Source organism: Aspergillus eucalypticola (genome assembly GCF_003184535.1).
Source record: "Aspergillus eucalypticola CBS 122712 chromosome Unknown BO83scaffold_12, whole genome shotgun sequence".
NCBI lineage: Eukaryota > Fungi > Ascomycota > Eurotiomycetes > Eurotiales > Aspergillaceae > Aspergillus > Aspergillus eucalypticola.
In genome coordinates this window covers 531,151-550,487 of record NW_020290286.1, presented here as the reverse complement: position 1 = coordinate 550,487, position 19,337 = coordinate 531,151, and the positions used below count along the sequence as shown (strand labels likewise).

General features: G+C 50.2%; 6 protein-coding genes across 6 annotated transcripts; 3 read left to right on the top strand and 3 right to left on the bottom strand.

Moving 5' to 3' along the window:
* The first annotated feature begins 770 nt into the window (after positions 1-770).
* Positions 771-4,855, top strand: BO83DRAFT_33455 (GRAM and VASt domain-containing protein). Its single transcript, XM_025528383.1, has 3 exons — positions 771-1,324; positions 1,402-4,001; positions 4,053-4,855. The coding sequence occupies exons 1-3, from the start codon at positions 882-884 to the stop codon at positions 4,763-4,765; spliced, it is 3,756 nt and encodes a 1,251-aa protein (XP_025388230.1). The 5' UTR covers positions 771-881; the 3' UTR covers positions 4,766-4,855.
* Positions 4,856-5,436: 581 nt separating this feature from the next.
* On the bottom strand, positions 5,437-7,968 carry BO83DRAFT_378480 (uncharacterized protein). Its single transcript, XM_025531264.1, has 4 exons — positions 7,233-7,968; positions 6,793-7,176; positions 6,664-6,738; positions 5,437-6,606 (listed from the first exon to the last, which is right to left on the bottom strand). The coding sequence occupies exons 1-4, from the start codon at positions 7,870-7,872 to the stop codon at positions 5,834-5,836; spliced, it is 1,872 nt and encodes a 623-aa protein (XP_025388229.1). The 5' UTR covers positions 7,873-7,968; the 3' UTR covers positions 5,437-5,833.
* A 476-nt stretch (positions 7,969-8,444) lies between these two features.
* Positions 8,445-9,897, bottom strand: BO83DRAFT_360962 (aldo-keto reductase). The gene is made up of 6 exons (XM_025529435.1): positions 9,712-9,897; positions 9,575-9,653; positions 9,388-9,525; positions 9,224-9,337; positions 8,977-9,171; positions 8,445-8,918 (listed from the first exon to the last, which is right to left on the bottom strand). The coding sequence occupies exons 1-6, from the start codon at positions 9,868-9,870 to the stop codon at positions 8,623-8,625; spliced, it is 981 nt and encodes a 326-aa protein (XP_025388228.1). The 5' UTR covers positions 9,871-9,897; the 3' UTR covers positions 8,445-8,622.
* A 1,995-nt stretch (positions 9,898-11,892) lies between these two features.
* BO83DRAFT_445309 (uncharacterized protein) lies at positions 11,893-13,972 on the top strand. Its single transcript, XM_025536540.1, has 8 exons — positions 11,893-11,951; positions 12,025-12,067; positions 12,177-12,303; positions 12,438-12,546; positions 12,622-12,673; positions 12,726-12,867; positions 13,062-13,134; positions 13,221-13,972. The coding sequence occupies exons 3-8, from the start codon at positions 12,262-12,264 to the stop codon at positions 13,475-13,477; spliced, it is 675 nt and encodes a 224-aa protein (XP_025388227.1). The 5' UTR covers positions 11,893-11,951; positions 12,025-12,067; positions 12,177-12,261; the 3' UTR covers positions 13,478-13,972.
* BO83DRAFT_378477 (RNA-binding protein) lies at positions 13,455-15,610 on the top strand. The gene is made up of 4 exons (XM_025531263.1): positions 13,455-13,958; positions 14,234-14,540; positions 14,595-14,831; positions 14,882-15,610. Exons 1-4 carry the CDS (start codon positions 13,744-13,746, stop codon positions 15,209-15,211), a joined length of 1,089 nt encoding a protein of 362 aa, XP_025388226.1. The 5' UTR covers positions 13,455-13,743; the 3' UTR covers positions 15,212-15,610.
* A 1,508-nt stretch (positions 15,611-17,118) lies between these two features.
* Positions 17,119-18,926, bottom strand: BO83DRAFT_360956 (peptidase family M28). The gene is made up of 6 exons (XM_025529434.1): positions 18,415-18,926; positions 18,198-18,364; positions 17,764-18,141; positions 17,568-17,710; positions 17,344-17,515; positions 17,119-17,294 (listed from the first exon to the last, which is right to left on the bottom strand). The coding sequence occupies exons 1-6, from the start codon at positions 18,797-18,799 to the stop codon at positions 17,220-17,222; spliced, it is 1,320 nt and encodes a 439-aa protein (XP_025388225.1). The 5' UTR covers positions 18,800-18,926; the 3' UTR covers positions 17,119-17,219.
* Positions 18,927-19,337: the final 411 nt, after the last annotated feature.

Sequence of the window (19,337 nt, the reverse complement as noted above, 5' to 3'; positions counted from 1 at the left end):
CAGATCACGCGGCGGTACCAATGGAACGGTAACATTACCACCCATGGAACCAGTCCCGCAAGTACCAATAAGTACTCTCCCCTACTATCCACTACTAGCATCCACCGCACTGTTACCGCTGCAACCCCCTGATTCCGGATCGTGGTATGGTTGTGACCGTAATACGCTGGCGCATACAGTGTGACAGCTCCGGCACCGCCGCAGTTCTATAATTAACCGGCTGCAGCACTGGCAAGTTTCACCATCGCGATTAAGATATATTAATTATGAGAGATCTAGAAAGCAATTCCAGGGGAAAGACGACAGAGTATATGAAGTTACAGCTACAAAAGCATCCCTTATCGTAATCGTATTCCTGCCGATTGGAAATCCACCTTGTAGATTTACATCCCCCCCGGCGGAGAAATACGAGCGGAAGTAGGTCACCGGCGGTAATGCTCCGTTCACCGTCGATGGTCTGGCAGCTTTGCGGAGTTGCACTTCGAAGCGCCTTCGTTTCGCTTTCCTTCTCCTCATCGTCATCTTTACCCCTTCCTCCCCCCACCCCCCATTTTCTTTTTCCTTTATTTATCTTTTCCCCTAAATTCTTCAGCAGTAGGGAAGTGAGAGGAAGGACATGCTGCGGGCGCTGCGACCATCTAGACGCAGTTAGACTCATCTTTCCCCTCTACGACCCTCCTTTTCTGCTGACGTTACCTTACGTTCTACATACAATGCATTGCTAGAGACGTCGACCGGTTCTGACCTCTAGCATGCGCACTGCCGTTGCTATCCAATATCCCCTTGAACTCTAAATCAATTGTTCATTCACTTTCGTTTCTGCCTCTATTCGTCCTCCCTTCACCTCCCCTCACCCCCGCTCCTCCATTCGTTCATCCACCATGGAGGCCAACCCGATCCCCGACCCCCCGCCGGTTCCAGAAACCGATATACCCAGCATCAGCAAAGTGAATCGTACCAAGACCACTCCGGTTGATCTGGAGACAATGGGAAGTTCGTCCCGAAGCAATGGGCGCTCCTCAATCGACTCGACCTCCGACAGACCCAAGTCGCAAGCCGGCGAGGCTGATTCCGCCAAGGCAGGCTCCAGCGGATTTTCGAAGCTTTTGGCCGCTCGACGGAAGAAGAAGAAGGATAAGAACCAGAAGCAGTCGGATGAATCGTCCACCCAGCTGGAGACGGAGAGTAGCAAGGATGTCCAGGAGAGTCGTTCAACAGAGTCGCGCGACGGCCTTTCCACCACCTCATCAGTCGGCCACGAGAACCTGAGCCCCCCGGACCATGACACTGTCAACTTGCTGACGGACGACTCCGAACCTGACAGGTGAGTTCATGTGTCCCCATTCCATTGGTACGCCATCGGCGAGTCTAATAACATGTCTAACGTGGATTGACCCAAAGAACACCCCCTCTTACTTCTCACAACTCCCATGCTGGCTTTTACACCTCATCCTCCCCCCTTATAAAGACCACATCGGTAGACGAGACGGAAGAAGATGGTAAAGGCGACTCGGAAGCTGCCGCTCCCGAGTCGCAACAGGAGACGGAGCGACCGCCTAGCCAACATGGCTCTTCATTAAACGTGCCATCGGACCGCGGGAAGAAACGAGGCATCTCGCCCGGACGTCGCTTCAAGAACGCCTTCGGCTCCAACCCGGATAAGAAAGCCTCTAACCGCGATCGAGCAGAATCTACTTCTAGCTCCAAAAGCAGTAGAAGAGGCAGCTTATCCGCGAAGAGAGCTCAGACTGTTGCTGAACCGCCCCCGCCTTTGCCAGCTCCCATTCGCACCGATCTCAAGGAAGACAAGCCTCTCCCTTCCCTAGAAATTCCCGCTCCGAGAACACCCCCGCATACCGCCATTCCGCACCCGCAGACCACCGTAACTCCTCCCACTCCGAATACCGATTTTCCTAGGCTTTTCACCTCGCCAGACGTGACTAGGTCGCCTGATTCTATCCACTCGAAAGATTCACCAGCCGGTATCATTGTCAGCCCTTCGGGGAATATGATCTCCCACCGGCGTGTGCGGTCCGCCTCCGCTGCGAGCCACAAGCCCAGCAAGCTGTCGAACTCCATATCCGCGATAGGACCGACGATTGAGGAGACCAAAGCGAGCGCAAAATCACCGGGCCCCATGCAAACCGGTTTCTTCTCATCCGTCTTCTCCGCCGCACAGAACGCAGCCTCGACTCTGAGTAGTAGTCTGAACTCTCAGTCAAAGGGTCGCAATGTTGCACAAGGAGGGTTGAATGAAACTGAGAACCAGCCTTCTGCTGAGGGAGCCCCAGGCCCCAGCCAGCCCATCAACAATAAAGCAGACGAGAAAAAGCCATTGGCCGTCGATACTTTGGGATCTGGAGACCTGGACTTTAGCCATCTGGATATCGCCATACCCCCCGGTGGTTCTGTCTCCACGCCGGACGGCGTTGTGATTACCAAACCAGACTTGCCCTTGGAGAAGCGCAAAGTATCGCAACGTGATGAAGAAGCAGCCAGGCTTGAGGATAGTCGTGCAGCCCGAGCAGTCACAATGGCCTACGAAAAGCCCTCGGAGACGTCGTTGGTCCCTTCGACAGATGACGGCCTCGACCTACAGTCCAGTGCTTCTTTTACAAAGGAGGGCGCTGGCGACCAAACTCCACCAAGTGGCAGTATACTCGATGGGGAGATCGGTCACACTCGGCCCTATCGAAGCGGAAGTGTGCGAAGCCGGCTTGCCCGCCGCCGGCACCGTGGGTCTTCAGCAGCAACTACATCGACACTTGGTGCAATTGGCGCCAGTGCTATTGCCTTGGGTGCCCCAGCTGCCAATGCCAGCATGCCCCGCTTGACTGGCTTTGCTGTTGCCAGCAAAAAGCGGAACAGGGACTTCCATCAACTGTTCCGCAGTGTACCCGAAGACGATTACCTGATCGAGGACTACAGCTGTGCCTTGCAGCGAGAGATCATCCTAGCTGGTCGAATCTACATTTCGGAAGGTCACATCTGCTTTTCCAGTAATATTCTGGGCTGGGTGACCACCCTTGTAATCAGCTTTGACGAAGTGGTGGCGATAGAAAAGGAGTCCACTGCCATGGTGTTCCCGAATGCCATAGCTATCCAGACGCTACATGCTCGGCATACGTTCCGCAGTCTTCTTAGTCGAGAGTCTACCTATGATCTTATGGTTAACATCTGGAAAATCAACCATCCTTCTCTCAAGAGCTCTGCCAATGGAACCAGGGTCAAGGACGGCACAGGAGACAAGACCGAGAAGGCCGGTGAAAGTGATGATGAGAGCGAGGAAGAAGATGAGATCTACGATGAGGACGAAGAAGGCGACAATGCTGATAGCCTCTTCGAAGCTGCCGGCGCCAGCGTGAATGGGAGTGATAAGTCCTTACCTACCAAGCCTGTTAGCCGCAAGGCTTCGGGCGCTCTTGCCAGTGCCAATGGGGCTGGACAGGCCGGAGCCAACTCCAGCGGTGATGGAAAAGGCAGCAAGTCGGGCTCACCCGCTGATGGTGACACTGACTTCCCTGGCCCGTCAACTCATCCTCCCACCGAGTATACTGACCCTGCAGGCCAATACGATAAGGTGGTAAAGGATGATGTGATCCCAGCGCCTCTCGGAAAAGTTTACTCTTACGTGTTCGGAGCGCAATCTGGTGCGTTCATGACGAAGTTCCTTGTCGAAAATCAGAAATCGGGAGAGCTCCAATTTGAAACTGGAAACAAGGGTCTCACCAACGACAGCCGCACACGGAATTATTCGTATATCAAGCCACTGAACGGATCCATTGGTCCCAAGCAGACAAAATGTATCAGTACTGAAACGCTGGATTTCCTTGACTTGGAAAAGGCCGTACTTGTTACCCTGGGCACCCAGACACCCGACGTCCCCAGCGGTAATGTCTTCTTGACCAAGACGAAGTACCTCTTCACATGGGCGCCGAACAATCAGACACGATTCCTCATGACATGTACCATCGAGTGGTCGGGGAAGAGTTGGCTCAAGGGTAGGTCCACTGCGTCAAATGACCTACTACAGCTGTGCTAACAGAAAGCAGGTCCCATTGAAAAGGGTGCGATTGACGGTCAAACTGCGTTTGGAAATGACTTGGTTGCCGCCCTCAAAGCTGCTGTTGTTCCTCGTGGCCGCACGGGTGGTGGTAAAGGCAAGAGTAAGGGACGACGCAAGAAGAGCGAGGTCGCTCAGGAGGCGGCGGCTGCTGCTGCCAAAGCAGCGGAGGAGGAACGAGCACAGCAGGCGAATTCCTGGGGAGTTCTGGAGCCGCTCCATGGGGTGCTTGGACCTGTTGTGGACACGGTCAAGCCTCTTTTGAGCGGAAACGTCGCCATTGTGTTAGTCGGCATTCTGCTCTTCTTGCTCTTCTTCCGACGCCCGTCTCAGCCATCTGTGGTATCCCACGACATCGGATGCCCTGGTTACTCTTTACCCCAACGTCTAGCCGCCTATGAGGAAATGTGGCGCCGGGAAGAAAGCGAGCTCTGGAGCTGGCTGGAAGACAGGGTTGGCATGGACGGATTAGCCATACCCACCGTCAGTCGATCGACGGGCTCTCGGACACAGCAATACTCTCGCAAAGTCCAGAGCGAACGTGCGCTGGCCAGCAAAGTCAGCGAAGAAAAAATGTCCGACCTCGAAATGGATCATGCTATTCGCACTACGCGTGAAAGGCTCGATACTCTGGAGAAGATCCTCCTCGACCGGCGATCCCAACCTGCAGCGGACCAAGCAGTCGTCCACAGCGAGCTGTAAGGCCGAACCACCAAAAGTAACAACCCCATCTCTACACACATGGAGAACTGGGTAAAAGCATAGAGCTACAATCACATTGTATGGTGACATGACCATCCCATACGTCCCTCGTTACCACAAATTTCGTTTTTTTTTTTTTTTTCTTTTTTTTTTCCATTCTATTTTCCTTCCTCGTCTTGTCAGCGAGTTGCGGTGTTTAGGGCGGTCACATTCTCCCCTTTCACGTATTCCTTCTCATCATACAGTCGGATTGAGAATTCGAGCATCAATCTGGGATTTGTATGCTTAGTTTTTAAAGTATCCTGAGCGAGACATTTGTTTATTCTATCTTTTCCGTCACTCACTCTTTCTCTTTTTGTTACTCTTTTCCTCATATTTTTCTCCTCTCTTTTCCTCCATGTCTCTATATACATATTCCTCCCCGGTCTGAACTGTGTGACTACTACTACTACTTCATTTGGCTCTGTGGAAAAGGAGAGAGAGCACTTTGTACATGAGCACCAACTATCTACATGTCTATACAAATATTATTTCGACTCATACTTTCTGAATTTTCCTTCGGTGATGGGGGTGGGTAGGATTGTCATTCAGTAGGTTTATGGCGTAATAGTAATGACTGAATTCAATTGAATATGTCAAGATAAGTATGTATGTATACCACTAGAAAGAGCACCCTCTCGTCTTGTTAATACTGTAATGTATATATGCACATCAAGCGAGTAGCGCAGAGTACGTAGCCAAACGTCTGTTAGATGGCAGAAACATAGCTAAGAAAAGCAAGCAAGCAAACAATCTGCTCGTAATATTATATACACTTGACATATATATAAAAATGATAGTGGTACAAAACGCCGTCCATCAAATCATCTATGACGATATCGAACCGAACATCGTGTTTTTGTTCGGTGGAAGCAGATATATAAACAGAAATAAAAGGGCAAGAGCAGTAAGGGTGCTGGGGATATCATTGATAATAAGCTAACATATATAGGGTCATTGTAAAGGTCGTGAAACATGCAAGCAAAATTAAGTGGATGTGCGCGTGCTTTTGAACTGAAAAGCATCATCTTATGATTCATACTCGTCTTCTCTCGGCTGTGAAAGTGACAGCTTCCGCTGGGAAGAAATAGAATGGGAACGTGACACGCCACTATTCTCGGCGTTGCGTCTCTCTTCTTCTTTCCGCTTCTTCTTTCGGATCTTCTTCATTGCTTCTTCGGTTAATTGCTGACGGAAGAGGCGCTCGACGACGTCTTTCTTGCGAGTCATGCGGTCGCCAACCATGATCAGAACACCGCCGGTGATGTTGCAGCAGATGGAGCAGCAGAGGATGACGGTGGTTAGGGCGAAGGGGCGGACGTGGTAGCTGATAGCCCAAGTGCAGGTGCCTAGGGCGATTTGGAATAGGGAGTGGCAGTCGAGAAGGACGACGATGGCGATGAGGAGGCGCATGGGAAAGGCATAGTGGGTGAAGGTTTCGTGGGGTTTGTAGAAGGTGTGGGATTTGGAGAGCTTGTTTTGATGGTGGATGAGCTTTAGTTGCCTCACGGGATCGAGGACGGTGAACTCGTATTCTTCACCTTTCGGGGTGTCGCCGAGTTCGACGTCGACGTCTGTTTCTCGTCGTGATGGAAGGTCGTTCTTGTTCTTGAGATCAGGGAGGTGCCGTTTGCGCCGGATCTTCCATGTCAGGAACGTGTAGCGAGCTACGAAGATCATGTGGTAGGTGTCGATAGCTCGGAACGGGGCCAGCCCGTCACCCATGATTGCGAAGAGGGCTACGAGGACGTTATCGATGACGTTAATAATATAGGACTGCCTGCCTCCGACGTTGATCCAACCTGATAATGGGTTAGTGTTCTGCTCGATGATCCGCTGGGTGAATTGCAGTCACTTACCAATGAGGAAGAGTACCCAGGCAAGACCAAAAAGTGTGATGAGTGTGGCATATAGAGTAACCAGGAATCCAAGAGCTGCGGAAAGGAAGTCAGCAGCATATACCGAGAGTTGAAAACGTCCTCACTCACGCTTTGATACATATTTTCTAAACCCTTTCATCGAACGCTTAAACTTTGATCGTCGAGAATGCAACATGTGCCGGACATGATCATTAAGCTCTTCGATTTCTTCCGGGCTCCAGCCCGCAAGGTTGCTGCCCTCAGGCAGCACAGCAAATCGAGGCTCCTCCCCCTCGCCGATAACAGACGTAAGGGTATGTTCCATGGATGGACGAACTTCAGGCACCTTTATCTCATCCGCTCGTTCCTCGTCACTCGTCGATTCCAGTTCTCTCATAGGCGATGGCGGTGAGAGCGTATAAGTCTGGTTGCGATTCAACAGAGGCCCTAGATTAGGAATGAACAAGGAATTCTGAACATTCGTGAGGGTAGATAAGGCCGACACTTCCGGATCTGAAATACATTAGGCTACTATACCACGAAACCATTTGGTATGATGGATAGCTTACCGATGACGTCCAGAACATCCACAATATGAGACCGATATTCGTCGTCCACCTCATGGTTTTGAGCCGGAGCGCTTCCACCGACCGTCGACGCACGATTCCGCGTGAAGCGGTTCACACCCACTCCACTAGCCCATCGCATGGGGGTTCGACTTCCCCGTCTCGGTATCTCTGGTAGCGGAGGGACATTCTCCGGCATTTGCTGGTTTGATGCGGAGGAAACGATCGGACTCGACGCCTCCTCTTGCACCGGGCGCATCTGGCCGCCCGTGGTCACCCGTGCCAGAGCAGCCGGGTTGGGCGTAGACCATCGCCCAGGTCGGGGCTCCGAGTTGCTGCGACGGCGGTTGCCCTGCCATGACTCGTCTTCAGCGGAAGCTGCTGGGATGGGAGCAAGAGGGGACAGAGCGACACCAGGAGTTCTGCTGGTATCACCATTTTGCTGCGATTGCTGTGATCGGGGGGTGGATAAAGTGGCCTGCTCAAACGAGGGCAGGCGTTGGAGGCGAATGGACGGGCGGCGAGAACGCAGCGAGGCCGCACGTTGTCGGGGGTATGACGTCGGTCCGGAGGAGGGCGTGGCCGACGGTGGCTGGCCTTCGTGGGGATCGGGCGAGCCGTTGACGGGCTCGATGGGGTCCATTGAAGACGGCGTGCACGAAGAATCTCACATGGACGATGAGGTTTCTCAAAGGGAGGGAAAGGGAAGGAAAGGAAAGGCAAAAATATTGAAGAGGCGAAGGATGGAAAGTGAAAACGAAAGGGGCCGCAAAGGCTAATTATTTATTGGAGGATGGGATTTGCTGCCAGGAAAGGAAGCTGCCGTGGTTACGTCGTGACTAAGCCAGTCAGCATCACCACCCTAATTAACTGACTGACTGACTAGTAGTTAGTTTCCAAGTGGATTCGTCGATCCTCCAAGGCTTGTCGGGGGGTCTTTCTTGTTCCTCCAGTGGATGAACCTTGCAGTTGTGCGCTGTTCTTTCACATCTTGGTTTATGCATCGGTGTATATAATAACCTGAATTTTATTTTGTTAGCTGCAACTCTCTGAAGCACAAAGATAAATATTTAAATTAGTCAGTTCACCAACTTGGCACCGTCCAGTCCAACTACGGTCTAGCCCCCCGTGGACTGCCTTGGGCAACAACCGTGCGTCTCCCATTGCTGGATCCCCAATCGTCAACTCTTTGGGCCCTCTCGCAATCCTCCACTACTGAATCACAAAGAATTTCAAAGTCTGGCCTTGTTCCATGAATATCGGTGCTATATACAAATTGTATATTCATTCAATACTCTACCCCTGCAATAGCCTTCAACCCTCAAATATCAAGAGTGGCTTAATCTGACTCGACAAAAATATATACATCCCCACCCAAAAGACCCGGCTCCGCTTAGTGCCCAACCATTGCCTGGTGACGCTCATTATATCTATTTCCCTGCGGCTTGGCGGCATCAATGATCTTGCGCATCTCTGCTTTCTCCTCATCGGTCAGGTCGATCTCCTGAGAAGCCCAGTTTTGCTCCAACCGGTGCGCCTTGGTTGTGCCGGGAATGGCAATCATGCCTTGAGCAGCAACCCACGCCAGGGCCACTTGGCTGATCGAACAGCCTCTCTTGCTTGCGATTTTCTTGATCTCATCCACGATCTTCTTGTTGGCGTAGAAATTTTCACCTTGGAACTTAGGGGCTAACCACGTTTAGTAGGCATAAGTAAGAAGTAATTCTATATGGGCAAAGCAACTTACAACCGCGACGGAAATCGTCAGGCGCAAAGTCTTCGGGCGTCTTGAAGGGAAAGTCGTCCACGAGCCAGCCGTGTCCCAGAGGACTGTAGGCCACATACGCCACCCCCAGCTCCTTGGCGGTGTCGATCAGACCGTCCGTCTCGTGCAGGGTCTCAAAGGCTGAGTATTCGGCCTGGACGGCGTCGATCTTGGCAACTGGGAAAGGTTAGACAATGAACAGTGATAGAAGTCAGGCAGTAAAACTAACTGGAGTTGGCTTTGCGCAGAGTTGCAGCAGAGCATTCTGAAAGTCCAATGTACTTGGTCTTGCCTGCCTTGCGGATCTCATCCAGAGCCGGGATGGACTCCTCAAGAGGGGTGTCTGTTTTGGGTCAGCGAGTCTGAAAGAAGACATGGATGCATAGCACGTACTAGGATCAATACGGTGGAGGTAGTATAGGTCAGGTGTGAAGCCTAGTCGTTCAATGGTTCCTTCAATGTATTCCTTGATATGGGAGGCGGAGTTGGTGACGGTAAAGCTTTCGACTTTGAACCCGCACTTGGAGGCAACTGCATCGGTCAGTACCTAAGTATATCAATGGGTTACACATGTACATACTGAAGATCTTATCGCGCACATTGTGCTTGCGAATGAAATCCCCCAAAAGTTTCTCGTTCACACCCGCTTGGTAGATAACCTGAGTCCATGGGTTAGACTTTCACACCTTACTCAAGGAGTTGATGGGTTAAACTCACAGCAGTATCCCAGAAAGTGCATCCAAGCTCGATGGCTTTCAGCAGAACCGGCTCTGCTTCTTCAAGACTGAGGTTGTAGCCCAAGCCGAAGCTGAGGCCCATGGCACCGAAGCCAGGCGACGGGACCTGAATGTCTTGGAAGGGAAGTGTCTTGACCATTTTGACGAAGGATGTTGATAGTGTTGAGAGATATAATTCTGTGTGGATCTTGAGAATCTGAAAATGGTATGCAGGCAGGTATGGAAGCAGTTCTTATAGGAACAGCTGTAGGGTCATGACATCGGCCATGGCTCTGCTTCCGGGTGGATCATGGACAGTCCGGCACGGGCTCGGAAAGGACCCTTTCTTTTGCCGAGTATCCATTGTAGCAATTGATTCGCAGCTTGGGATTCAAGTTTCCACTGATGTGTGAAGTTGTAACTTCTCTCGCCTCCAGTGTAGTCTCATACTATGGTACCACAGATCGCCTATGCGGGCAGCTTACACGCTAGCCGGCGGGAGTATCAAGTTGATGACCGCTTAACTCCCCCAATATCCGTTAACTCCGACAGAACCGAGGATATGTCCATATTTTGTTAGGAGAGTGAACCACCTACCTTACGATCATGATGGAGATTATGGAATTGAAACATATTTCAAAAGCATGCTAAACCTCTTTCTGGTTCAGCGCATATGCAAGGGTCAGAATTTAGTTTCTACTCTAGTGCCGATGCGGGGTCCAGTTCCGTTCTCATCCACTAATGTTAGAGTGGCAACTCTCATTCCGACGGAGATTTATTCAAGTCCTATAGTTCTGACTGCAGTTCTGCGAATACATAATGAGCTAGCCGCCCTATGACGAACGTAGATATTTCTGAGCATCCTATGAGGGCTTCAGCTTACCAGGCAGTAATTCTTTCTGTACGCATCAAGTTTTGAAAATTACTACAGCGTCTGAAACGAACATTCCTCGGCCAGCAATTATAGTGTGGTGGATGTCAGGATCCAGGTTCGATCTGTGAACCCACCCAACGGTGTATCCGGGGACCGAAGAAAGGCTTCATATAATCTTGAAAGAGCCGATTGATGCGCTTGGAGGCCATAACATCCTTCATCAGCAAGTCTTTTATCTTGGTCAGAGATTTGACAGAGAACGCCATCCCACACATGTCTGCACTATACTATGTGTTGCCAACACATAATGCACTTATACCTCCAAGGGGGCGCACATAACGGAACCCCATAACCTGGGTAATTATCGCTGTGTTTCAATCAATGTCCACGGCGTTGAGCAATGGGTTTTGCTTGATGCAGGGAGCTAAGATTCCATAATCAATTGATCTAATAGCAATGCAGAAACGTTCAAAGTGCGCTACGGCCGGCCTGTGACTTTTCTTGAGCACGTGGTAAGGCACACAATCCCCCCATAAGTGCTAAGCAAGGTTGGCTTGGATAGTGACCTGATCAGTACACTTACAGTTGGATATTTACGCTCGATTTCTCGTTCCCGACGCGGATCTCCTGTGTATTCCTATCGGAGATTATGAGAGGGTCGATTCCAAAAGGACTGTCTCCGTTCATTGGATCTACTTTTTATAGTCAAATAGTCCGTTGCAAGATCAGCATCGCATTTATAGTGCATATGCAGACGTTCTAGTGGACAACGCACAGCATTGATGGCCGAAGACATCCCCACAACCAGACTCCAAGCTGTCGCACAGCTACCTAACCATGTCACCTAACCAACAAGTGTCCGACCCGCTACTCTATATCAGCAATAACCTGTTGCAGTCCACTGATCTTCTCTGCCTCTGCAGGGTACTGACAATACTGTCTTTCCTAGAGGTATCCACTAACAATCCTCTGTTATTGTCCAGCGTTAAATTTCTCTACGACTTGACCGCTCACAGGTTTTTTTGCCAACATCCACAGTAACTCGCTGAAAATCTGGACGAAGAATATATATATCAATGAGTTGAAATACGTGGACATGGTCCTCGGCTCTCATTGAGGATGCTCTTGTTATATGGGTACTATAGTGCCCAAGGTCGGAAGATTGGGCAGTACTAGTAGACCTAAAGCCATCAGTGCAGGTGTATAGATAAATGTTCTATTAATATATCCAGGTAGACCCACCCTCTGGTACAGGACAAAAACAAATTACTTTTGAGGCCAACGAATGAAACAACCGCAGAAGCAAATATGCGGACAGCTGCCGATAAGCACACTATCTTGAACGCTAACCTAACTACGGAGTACAAGTAGCTAGGTGATAGGTTATCGGAAAGGAAGATGCTTTAGTTTATTTCTATGATATGCTTCTTTTGCTACTAGCTACTGCAATTTCCAGCGATGTGGTAATCATCACGGAATCGAGGTATTGAATGGATTGGTTCCTACCCGTGCAAGGAAGTATAAGACTGCAGTGTAACTGGAATGTCATGAATGATATAGAGATGATATATTACTACCGGATTTGTTAAAAGGATCCGAACAGTGGGAGGGGTAAAGAGGGGAAATGGAAACTAAAAGTTACATGTGGGCAGGCAGTACCAAATAAATCGCCCAAACATGCTGACAAGTGAAGAGGTTAATGCCAGAAAGAATAAATTAGTATAGTATGATGGTATGATAAGTCAAAACAAATGATCATCCAAGATAGGATACTCAGTGTTGATGTATGTTCGCATTGCGCGCAAAAATATATTTCCCCTACTCACCAATATACAGGCCGCTAATATTTCGAGGCCAATAATAAAACTTCCCGGGCAGTTGCAGGTAGAACATCATGGGGATTGTTTGGGATTGGGGCGGGAGTCGGGCGATTTCGTGGAACGGAAATAGATTGGTTGAAGGGTGATGGACGGGGTGCGTCATGTGCTTGATGTCTCGGCTGCAGGGGGGAAAATCGGGTTTGCAGGATGCATACAGGAGTGACAGACGACACTCTGCAGTTGATTGATCGAGCTTTCACGGACCCCATGTTTCGAGCTACAAGGAAAAGAAAATGAGTGGTGACAGTCAAGGAATTGAAGCCTCAATTGGGAGAAATGTTGCCGGTACTACGACCATTATCAACAAACAGGGGAGCAACTGATTGGGACGAAGGGGAACTGCCGGGTGGAAATGGATGGAGTGGCGATGACGGGAGAGGGCGATCTGGCCAGATACAAGTTGGTTGGCAAGTGGGGATGGGGCTCGCGGGCAACCCGATTAATAAATACTAAGGATGAACTGGCGACTGCAGGTCAGTTAGTTACTCAGTAATGATACCATTGCGTTGTAAATTTTAAGGTGTATTCCCTGCAAACAATTGTCATTGTTTTTTTTTTGGAAGGTTATATTATATTTCACGTGGGAGGGAAGGTCAGTTGTGTAGAAATGGCTCTGATTTGGGAAGCAACGATGTTTCTCCCCAACAACCACTAGTGTTAATCGAAGAAGGTTCATGAAGGAGTGAGTCAACAACCGGTGATGTCAGATCCCCTGCAAAGGGCTCCAGCTGCTCCATCGCGTCTAAACTGCTCCAGGGAAGGTGCCTGAGGGCCGCCCAGACCGCCGGACGGAAAGTCCACGTCGGGCACCCCAATACAGTCTAGCGTCGTACGGAACTGGTACGGCTGGCCAGCTCCAAGGCATCTTCAGGCAGATCTGGGCTGATCCAGGCATCTTCAGGCAGCAACCTGCCCCCTTCGGCATAGGCCCGCCACCGCCCTCGCTGCCTGCCCTTTTTCTCTCACCTTCTCCTTTCCCCCCCCCGTCGACTTCATCCTTCCTCTCAAGGTAAATCTTCATCAGTTTCAATACCAGATTTCCCCCAAGTCAACTCTCGTATCTAGGGCACCAAGCTACCCTTTTCCTCCTATCTCCCCCCCTCTTCAAGCTATTCCCATTCCCATTTGCTTCAAGGAATTTCAAGTACAGGCAGCCTTTAGCTACTCCTGAGTCCTTGTCTTAACCGCACACAAACCCGGTCAAGACTTCCCCGCGCGCAACTCAAACAACCGTTCAATTCTCTCCACGCTCAACTCCGTTGCGTCCTCAGCCATCAAGATGTCTACTGCCGTCGAGAACACTACCGACAACGTCGCCTCTGCTCCCGCCACTACCGCCCCCGAGGCTACTACCAACGGCACTGCTCCCGCCCCTGCGCAGTCCACGGACGCTGCCGCTGCCAGTGCCGATGAAGGACGTCGGTTGTACATTGGGAACCTCGCTTATGCGACCACTGAGGGGGAGCTGAAGGAGTTTTTCAAGAACTACAAGATGTAAGTGTTTCGAGTTGCTTTGCTTTGTTATTGTTCCACCTGGCCTTTCACCTCCCGGCTGGTCTAAGCTCCGTTGGGGCTGGTCCTAGCGGTTGGCGAGAGCCACGTTTCCAACACCCCCCTTGCTGCCATCGGATGGTAGTACCGCGCAGCGGTGGTATGTGACTACTACTGCAGGCACGCCAATTCTTCAGAGCTCCATTTCTGAAACCCCCTTCATTATCTACATTCTTATGCGGAAAGTAACATCCAAACTAACAATGGCTCTTTCACAGTGAGAGCGTCTCCATCCCCGTGAACCCTCGCACCAACCGTCCCGTTGGCTACGCCTTCGTGGACCTCGCCACTGCCCAGGAGGCCACCGCTGCTATTGAGGAGCTGTCTGGAAAGGAGATCCTCCAGCGCAAGGTCTCTGTGCAGCTTGCCCGCAAGCCCGAGCCCGCCGAGGCCAAGGCCGAGGGTGCTACAAGTGGCGGTGAGGGTGCCAGCGGTAACGAGGGCCGCAAGAGGGCTGGTGGCCGTGGCCGTGGCCGCGGTCGCGGTCGTGGTCGTGGAGGCCGTCTGCCCCGTGCTGGTCGCTCTGTAAGTGACTCGTCGTTTTATCCTCCATCCAATTGAATGCTAATCTCCATGTAGCAGGCCCCAGTTCAGAACGGTCAGGAGGCTGCCGAGCCCACCAACGTTTCCGGTCAGGCTGCTCCTCTGACTGAGGTCACCAACCAGAACGAGACCGCTGCTGCTGCCGAGTCCAAGCAGGCCGGTAAGCCCCGTGCTCCTCGCCCCCAGAAGCAGCGCGGTCCTCCCGAGGATGGTATCCCTTCCAAGACCAAGGTCATGGTCGCTAACCTTCCTTATGACCTGACCGAAGACAAGGTACGGACGATGAAGTCAAAAAACACAGCAACATGCTAACTCCCTCCCAGCTGAAGGAGATCTTCGCCGACTACCAGCCCGTCTCTGCCAAGATTGCTCTTCGCCCCATTCCCCGTTTCATGATCAAGAAGCTCCAGGCTCGCAACGAGCGCCGTAAGGGCCGTGGTTTCGGTTTCGTCACCCTGGGCTCCGAGGAGCTCCAGAACAAGGCTGTTCAGGAGATGAACGGCAAGGAGATCGAGGGTCGTGAAATCGCCGTCAAGGTCGCCATCGACAGCCCCGGCAAGGAGGACGACGCTGTCGCCCCTGCTGAGGCCGAGACCACTGAGCAGGCGACCGAAACTCCGGCTCAGGAGAACGCTGCTCCCGCTGCTGCTTAAATGACAATCTCGTTCCCCACCTGAACGAACACAACCCCGTGGAAACTCGGGGGATCGATTGGAGGAGGTGAAGTCGGGACCCGTCATCTGCATGGTTTTTCATAGTGGGCGTCGGCAGGAGGCCAATTTCTTATCCGCATGGGGAGAAAGGCGCAAGAGCAGAAAGGAAAAGTTCTAAAGCTGAAACCTTTTGACTATTCTTCCTATTTGATCTGGTCCTAGGGGGTTCTTTATATGTTATATCCGGATACCCGAAAGGGATTCGTTGTTGGAGATGAAAACGCCGTAATGTGATTGTCTGACGGAACCTGACCTTTGCTCACGAATCTTGCCATTCTGCCACACTGTATCTTAGCAATATTTATTTAGCTTATGATTAGCCGCAAGGCTGGCCTTGTAGTATTGTGCATGTGTTTATCGTAGTATTTTCCACGCCCGTACTCAGTCATGAATATCCAATCTATTCTTCGCTTCATTTTACTGATAGTTTCACTAGATACCCTGGAGTCTGTAGATCTTAACTATACACCGTAGTAACAGAACACATCGCGTATGCCACATCCCCACATTAAAGTCAATGGTCATCAGTACGGAGTAATACTACTAGGTAGTATGTAAATCCAGCCTGGATTAGCACCGCCAATGGGAGAGGAAAAGAGTGTCAATTTGATCACCGCAATGAATTATACGGATATTCCGTTCCTGTAACTTTCTAGTAGCTACCATTATGGCACCCGCGTTACTTCGGTTACTAGTACTGCACTGCCAGATATGTAATTTATACTGGAGTTTAGTAGTAGATGTGGTATGACTACAGTTGTGTGCTTGGGGCTTTATGTTGATTGGTTGATTGGTTGGTTATAGTATAGTGGATAGTGGTATTTGGAGATTGCTGTATATTATAGGTATTCTTTCATTTTTACTAGGTAATTAGTTAGTTAGTGGTAATTTGGATGTCTAGGTAGGGAGGGGTCCTTTGGGTAAATACGTAGTAAATAGTAGGATGGATGGATGGATGGTATGTTTTTCTTTTCTCTTTCTTTTTCTTTTTTTCTCTCGTTTCTTTTGTTGCAATTGGACTGACAGCGTGATAGTAGTTATAGATCAGGATGGATACTTAGATAGAAGGGTTGAAGATGGAGATGTTGTGGAGGGGTTGGTGGGTATTAGGCTGTACTATTAATCTGTTTAAATGGATATCGAGATTGCTCGAATACACTCTTCTAGCTTTTTGCTTTCGTAGATGTATTGGATCTCGGGATTAGTGTCTGTCAGGTATTATACATCATGTCTTGACTATGAAGAAGAAGAAGAAGAAGATCCCCTTTCAATAGCCTGTAGTTGAGAATAAATATAAGAAAGACTTTTTATATGACCCTTCCCCTATTTTTTCCATACTGAGACAGGATTCAGAAGAGGACGCTTTTATGGCAATCTTTTGCAGTTCAAGGATGTTGAATTCACGGTATCTCTCTTGGAGTTGTTGCTTTTCATCCCAGAGCCATCTTCCACTGGTATATCGGAAGAAGTCTTTGGGGTTTCCGATGATGTTTGGGAGTGATGTTGATGAGAGTAATGTCGGCTCGAGAGGGGTGCTGGAAATATCTTTTGTGGGCATATCGCTAAGGTATTCCGTATCCCCTTGAATGGGGGCGAAGATATGCGCATGGTTATCCCAAGCGGTTATGGAATTATTGAAGTAGGATATCACGAGGGCGTAGTGTAAACATCCTTGATTTGAGTAATCGGTCATTAGTCATTCCTTTGATGCATCGTGTGATAGATACTCCAATTCATCTTATGGTATTAGTCTTGTAGCAGGTATCTGTGCGTGGATTCGTTTTGGTCATAGATACTAGTGTACTTACTTGATTTATGCTGCATCAGTTTCAGATTGAAACACAATTATGACAAAGTACTTCAATATCAATAGATTGGTATGTTGTAAATATAATGACTACATAGCAGCTCTACAAGCTACGAAGCTGAAATAACTTCTGAATATACTCTACCTCCATGAATTATCCCACCCAGCCTGCTCGATAACAAATGCGATAGCCAGTTCGGAGAACCGAGCCATGTGCTGGCAAATCGTCAGCAAGATATGGACAGGGGGAATGCGGTCAACTTACTTCGATAGAGAAGACGCCCGTTTCATCGTCAACGTCCATCCTATCTTTGATGCCGTGAACATAGGGGTCCATTTCACCTGGGAAAGAACCCCCAGCGAGCGGGTTGCCTTCAGAGGCAAAGGCAGCGGGGTAATTGAGCTTGGTGTACGACATGTAGTCGGATCCAGCGTTCCTTATAAACCATTCAGTACCTGGCGTATCTCGGGGATACTTTGGGGTCTTACGGGCCAAGTTCATAGACTTCCGCTGGAATGGAGATGTATTCTCGACTGAGATTGACGGTCCAGTTTGTGAGCGCTGCATCGGCTTGGGTTGCAACAAAGCCGATGGTCTCGGTTGCATTACGGGCAATGAATGCTGTCATATCCTATACAGGGGTTAATAATGATAGATGGAAGGAAGCGTTGTCGGATGACCTACAAACTCCATCATGGCACCAATCTTAGCACCCTGCTCCTTCTTATACCGCGCAATAGCTTGACTGCCCAATAGCCCGCCCTCTTCAGCGGCATACCAGTGGAATTCGACAGGCCCGTCCTTGGGCGTGTAACCGTTCTCGGCCAGAATACGGAAGGCCTCGAGGATACTGACAGTGCCGGAGCAGTCATCGTCAGCGCCAGGGGCGGGCAACAGCGGAAAGAGATAGTTGGCCGAGTCTTGGTGCGCGCCAATGATGGTCAAAGGTTGAGAAAAGCTGCGGACTTTAGGCTCGAAGCGTGCGATAATCGAAGATTGGGGGAAGGGGTGGGTGAAGTATTCGAGAGAGATGTGGGTGCGGAAAGGCGAGTTGGAGATGATCTTGGTTCAGTAAGTTCATATCCATCCAAGGATTGTGGCTGTAAGGGAGGAAATACCTCAGCAATATGGTCGTGCAGCCATTCAGAGCTCTGTTCGCCGTGAAAGTCCCCGTAATATCGGTTGTAGTAGGAGGTCATGTGCTGCAGGACATCGTGCATTCGTTGCGTCTCAATTTGAGAGAACAGCGGCTTCACGAGACCTTTATGGGACAGCTTGGGAAGGTCTGAGGGGGTTAGTCTAACAAGAATTACTGTGCCAGAAAGGAAGACTTACTGGGATCCCCAGAAACCGAAGCCATCGCCTGCTCCGCGTAAAAGTCCTGATGGTCGGTGATGTCTACGAACTTCTGACCGCGTTGGCGGAGGCGCAGCTTGTCGCCTTCAGTCATCCATTCCGCCTTCTCTTCGCCTCTAATGTGCAGAAGACGGGGTTCAGCCAGAAGAGCTGCAGTTTCAGGACGTAAAGACACCATCGCAGCAACAGGGTCGGAATAAGTGTTCAAGGCCGAGACGATGGCCTCGTCCACGACGTGTTCGCCGAGTGTAGTCTTTGGGACCTCGCGATCCGCGGCGAAAACTACTTGCGAGTCTGGCTGTGGGTGCGGGGAAGCCAAAGCTCCTGCAGTGCTCCAGAGGAGCAAAAGATGGGATGTTCTCATAATAACAACCAAGTTGCTGCGGATATTTAGGTGCTGGATTAGGGCGCTGCGAGCTGTGAAGTGTTGAGTCGCTTGGGTGAGGCTTGTGGAGGAAGAGGAGAGATAAGAGAGGTAAATAAGCTCTCCGGCGGCAAGGGACAAAGCAGGCAACGGTCGGGCCTGCTTAGCGCCCGCCGGAGTCCGGAACCGCGCTATTTGCTGGGGGGCAGCCTGAATTTTTGGGAAGTTTGGTGGTGCCTGTCATTCCAATTGCCAGCCATAATTGTGGTTCCTTATCGGTGTCCAACCTGGAGGAGTCAATAATGCCACTATCGGGTGAAATCACCTTATAGAAGTGACTCATGCTCTACGGATTGAGTTGCTTAAATTCAGCATAAGCACTAGTCATGCCAATAGTGTCATATGAGAATGCTCGTGGCTCGAGCTTTTTGACTACTGCGTACCATTGATCGCTTTATCTTGCCATCTCCTTGCTGCAACATCTCAAGTGACTGACAGCTATAGCTATGCTTGAGATAGCGGTGGGTTATAACCTACA

Bases quoted from the DNA above. Each gene is read 5' to 3' on its own strand.
- BO83DRAFT_33455 (XM_025528383.1), top strand. From the start codon at position 882: ATGGAGGCCAACCCGATCCCCGACCCCCCGCCGGTTCCAGAAACCGAT. The intron at 1,325-1,401 runs GTGAGTTCATGT...ATTGACCCAAAG, and splicing joins GACGACTCCGAACCTGACAG to AACACCCCCTCTTACTTCTC. The intron at 4,002-4,052 runs GTAGGTCCACTG...AACAGAAAGCAG, and splicing joins GGGGAAGAGTTGGCTCAAGG to GTCCCATTGAAAAGGGTGCG.
- BO83DRAFT_378480 (XM_025531264.1), bottom strand. From the start codon at position 7,872: ATGGACCCCATCGAGCCCGTCAACGGCTCGCCCGATCCCCACGAAGGC. The intron at 7,177-7,232 runs GTAAGCTATCCA...AATGTATTTCAG, and splicing joins GGATGTTCTGGACGTCATCG to ATCCGGAAGTGTCGGCCTTA. The intron at 6,739-6,792 runs GTGAGTGAGGAC...TCCTTTCCGCAG, and splicing joins TAGAAAATATGTATCAAAGC to CTCTTGGATTCCTGGTTACT.
- BO83DRAFT_360962 (XM_025529435.1), bottom strand. From the start codon at position 9,870: ATGGTCAAGACACTTCCCTTCCAAGACATTCAGGTCCCGTCGCCTGGC. The intron at 9,654-9,711 runs GTGAGTTTAACC...CCATGGACTCAG, and splicing joins GCACTTTCTGGGATACTGCT to GTTATCTACCAAGCGGGTGT. The intron at 8,919-8,976 runs GTAAGTTGCTTT...AAACGTGGTTAG, and splicing joins TGACGATTTCCGTCGCGGTT to CCCCTAAGTTCCAAGGTGAA.
- BO83DRAFT_445309 (XM_025536540.1), top strand. From the start codon at position 12,262: ATGCTGACAAGTGAAGAGGTTAATGCCAGAAAGAATAAATTA. The intron at 12,674-12,725 runs GTTTCGAGCTAC...AAGGAATTGAAG, and splicing joins CGAGCTTTCACGGACCCCAT to CCTCAATTGGGAGAAATGTT. The intron at 12,868-13,061 runs GTTGGCAAGTGG...AGGGAAGGTCAG, and splicing joins ATCTGGCCAGATACAAGTTG to TTGTGTAGAAATGGCTCTGA.
- BO83DRAFT_378477 (XM_025531263.1), top strand. From the start codon at position 13,744: ATGTCTACTGCCGTCGAGAACACTACCGACAACGTCGCCTCTGCTCCC. The intron at 13,959-14,233 runs GTAAGTGTTTCG...GCTCTTTCACAG, and splicing joins TTTTTCAAGAACTACAAGAT to TGAGAGCGTCTCCATCCCCG. The intron at 14,832-14,881 runs GTACGGACGATG...ACTCCCTCCCAG, and splicing joins ATGACCTGACCGAAGACAAG to CTGAAGGAGATCTTCGCCGA.
- BO83DRAFT_360956 (XM_025529434.1), bottom strand. From the start codon at position 18,799: ATGAGAACATCCCATCTTTTGCTCCTCTGGAGCACTGCAGGAGCTTTG. The intron at 18,365-18,414 runs GTAAGTCTTCCT...TAACCCCCTCAG, and splicing joins TTCGGTTTCTGGGGATCCCA to ACCTTCCCAAGCTGTCCCAT. The intron at 17,295-17,343 runs GTAAGTTGACCG...ACGATTTGCCAG, and splicing joins CGGGCGTCTTCTCTATCGAA to CACATGGCTCGGTTCTCCGA.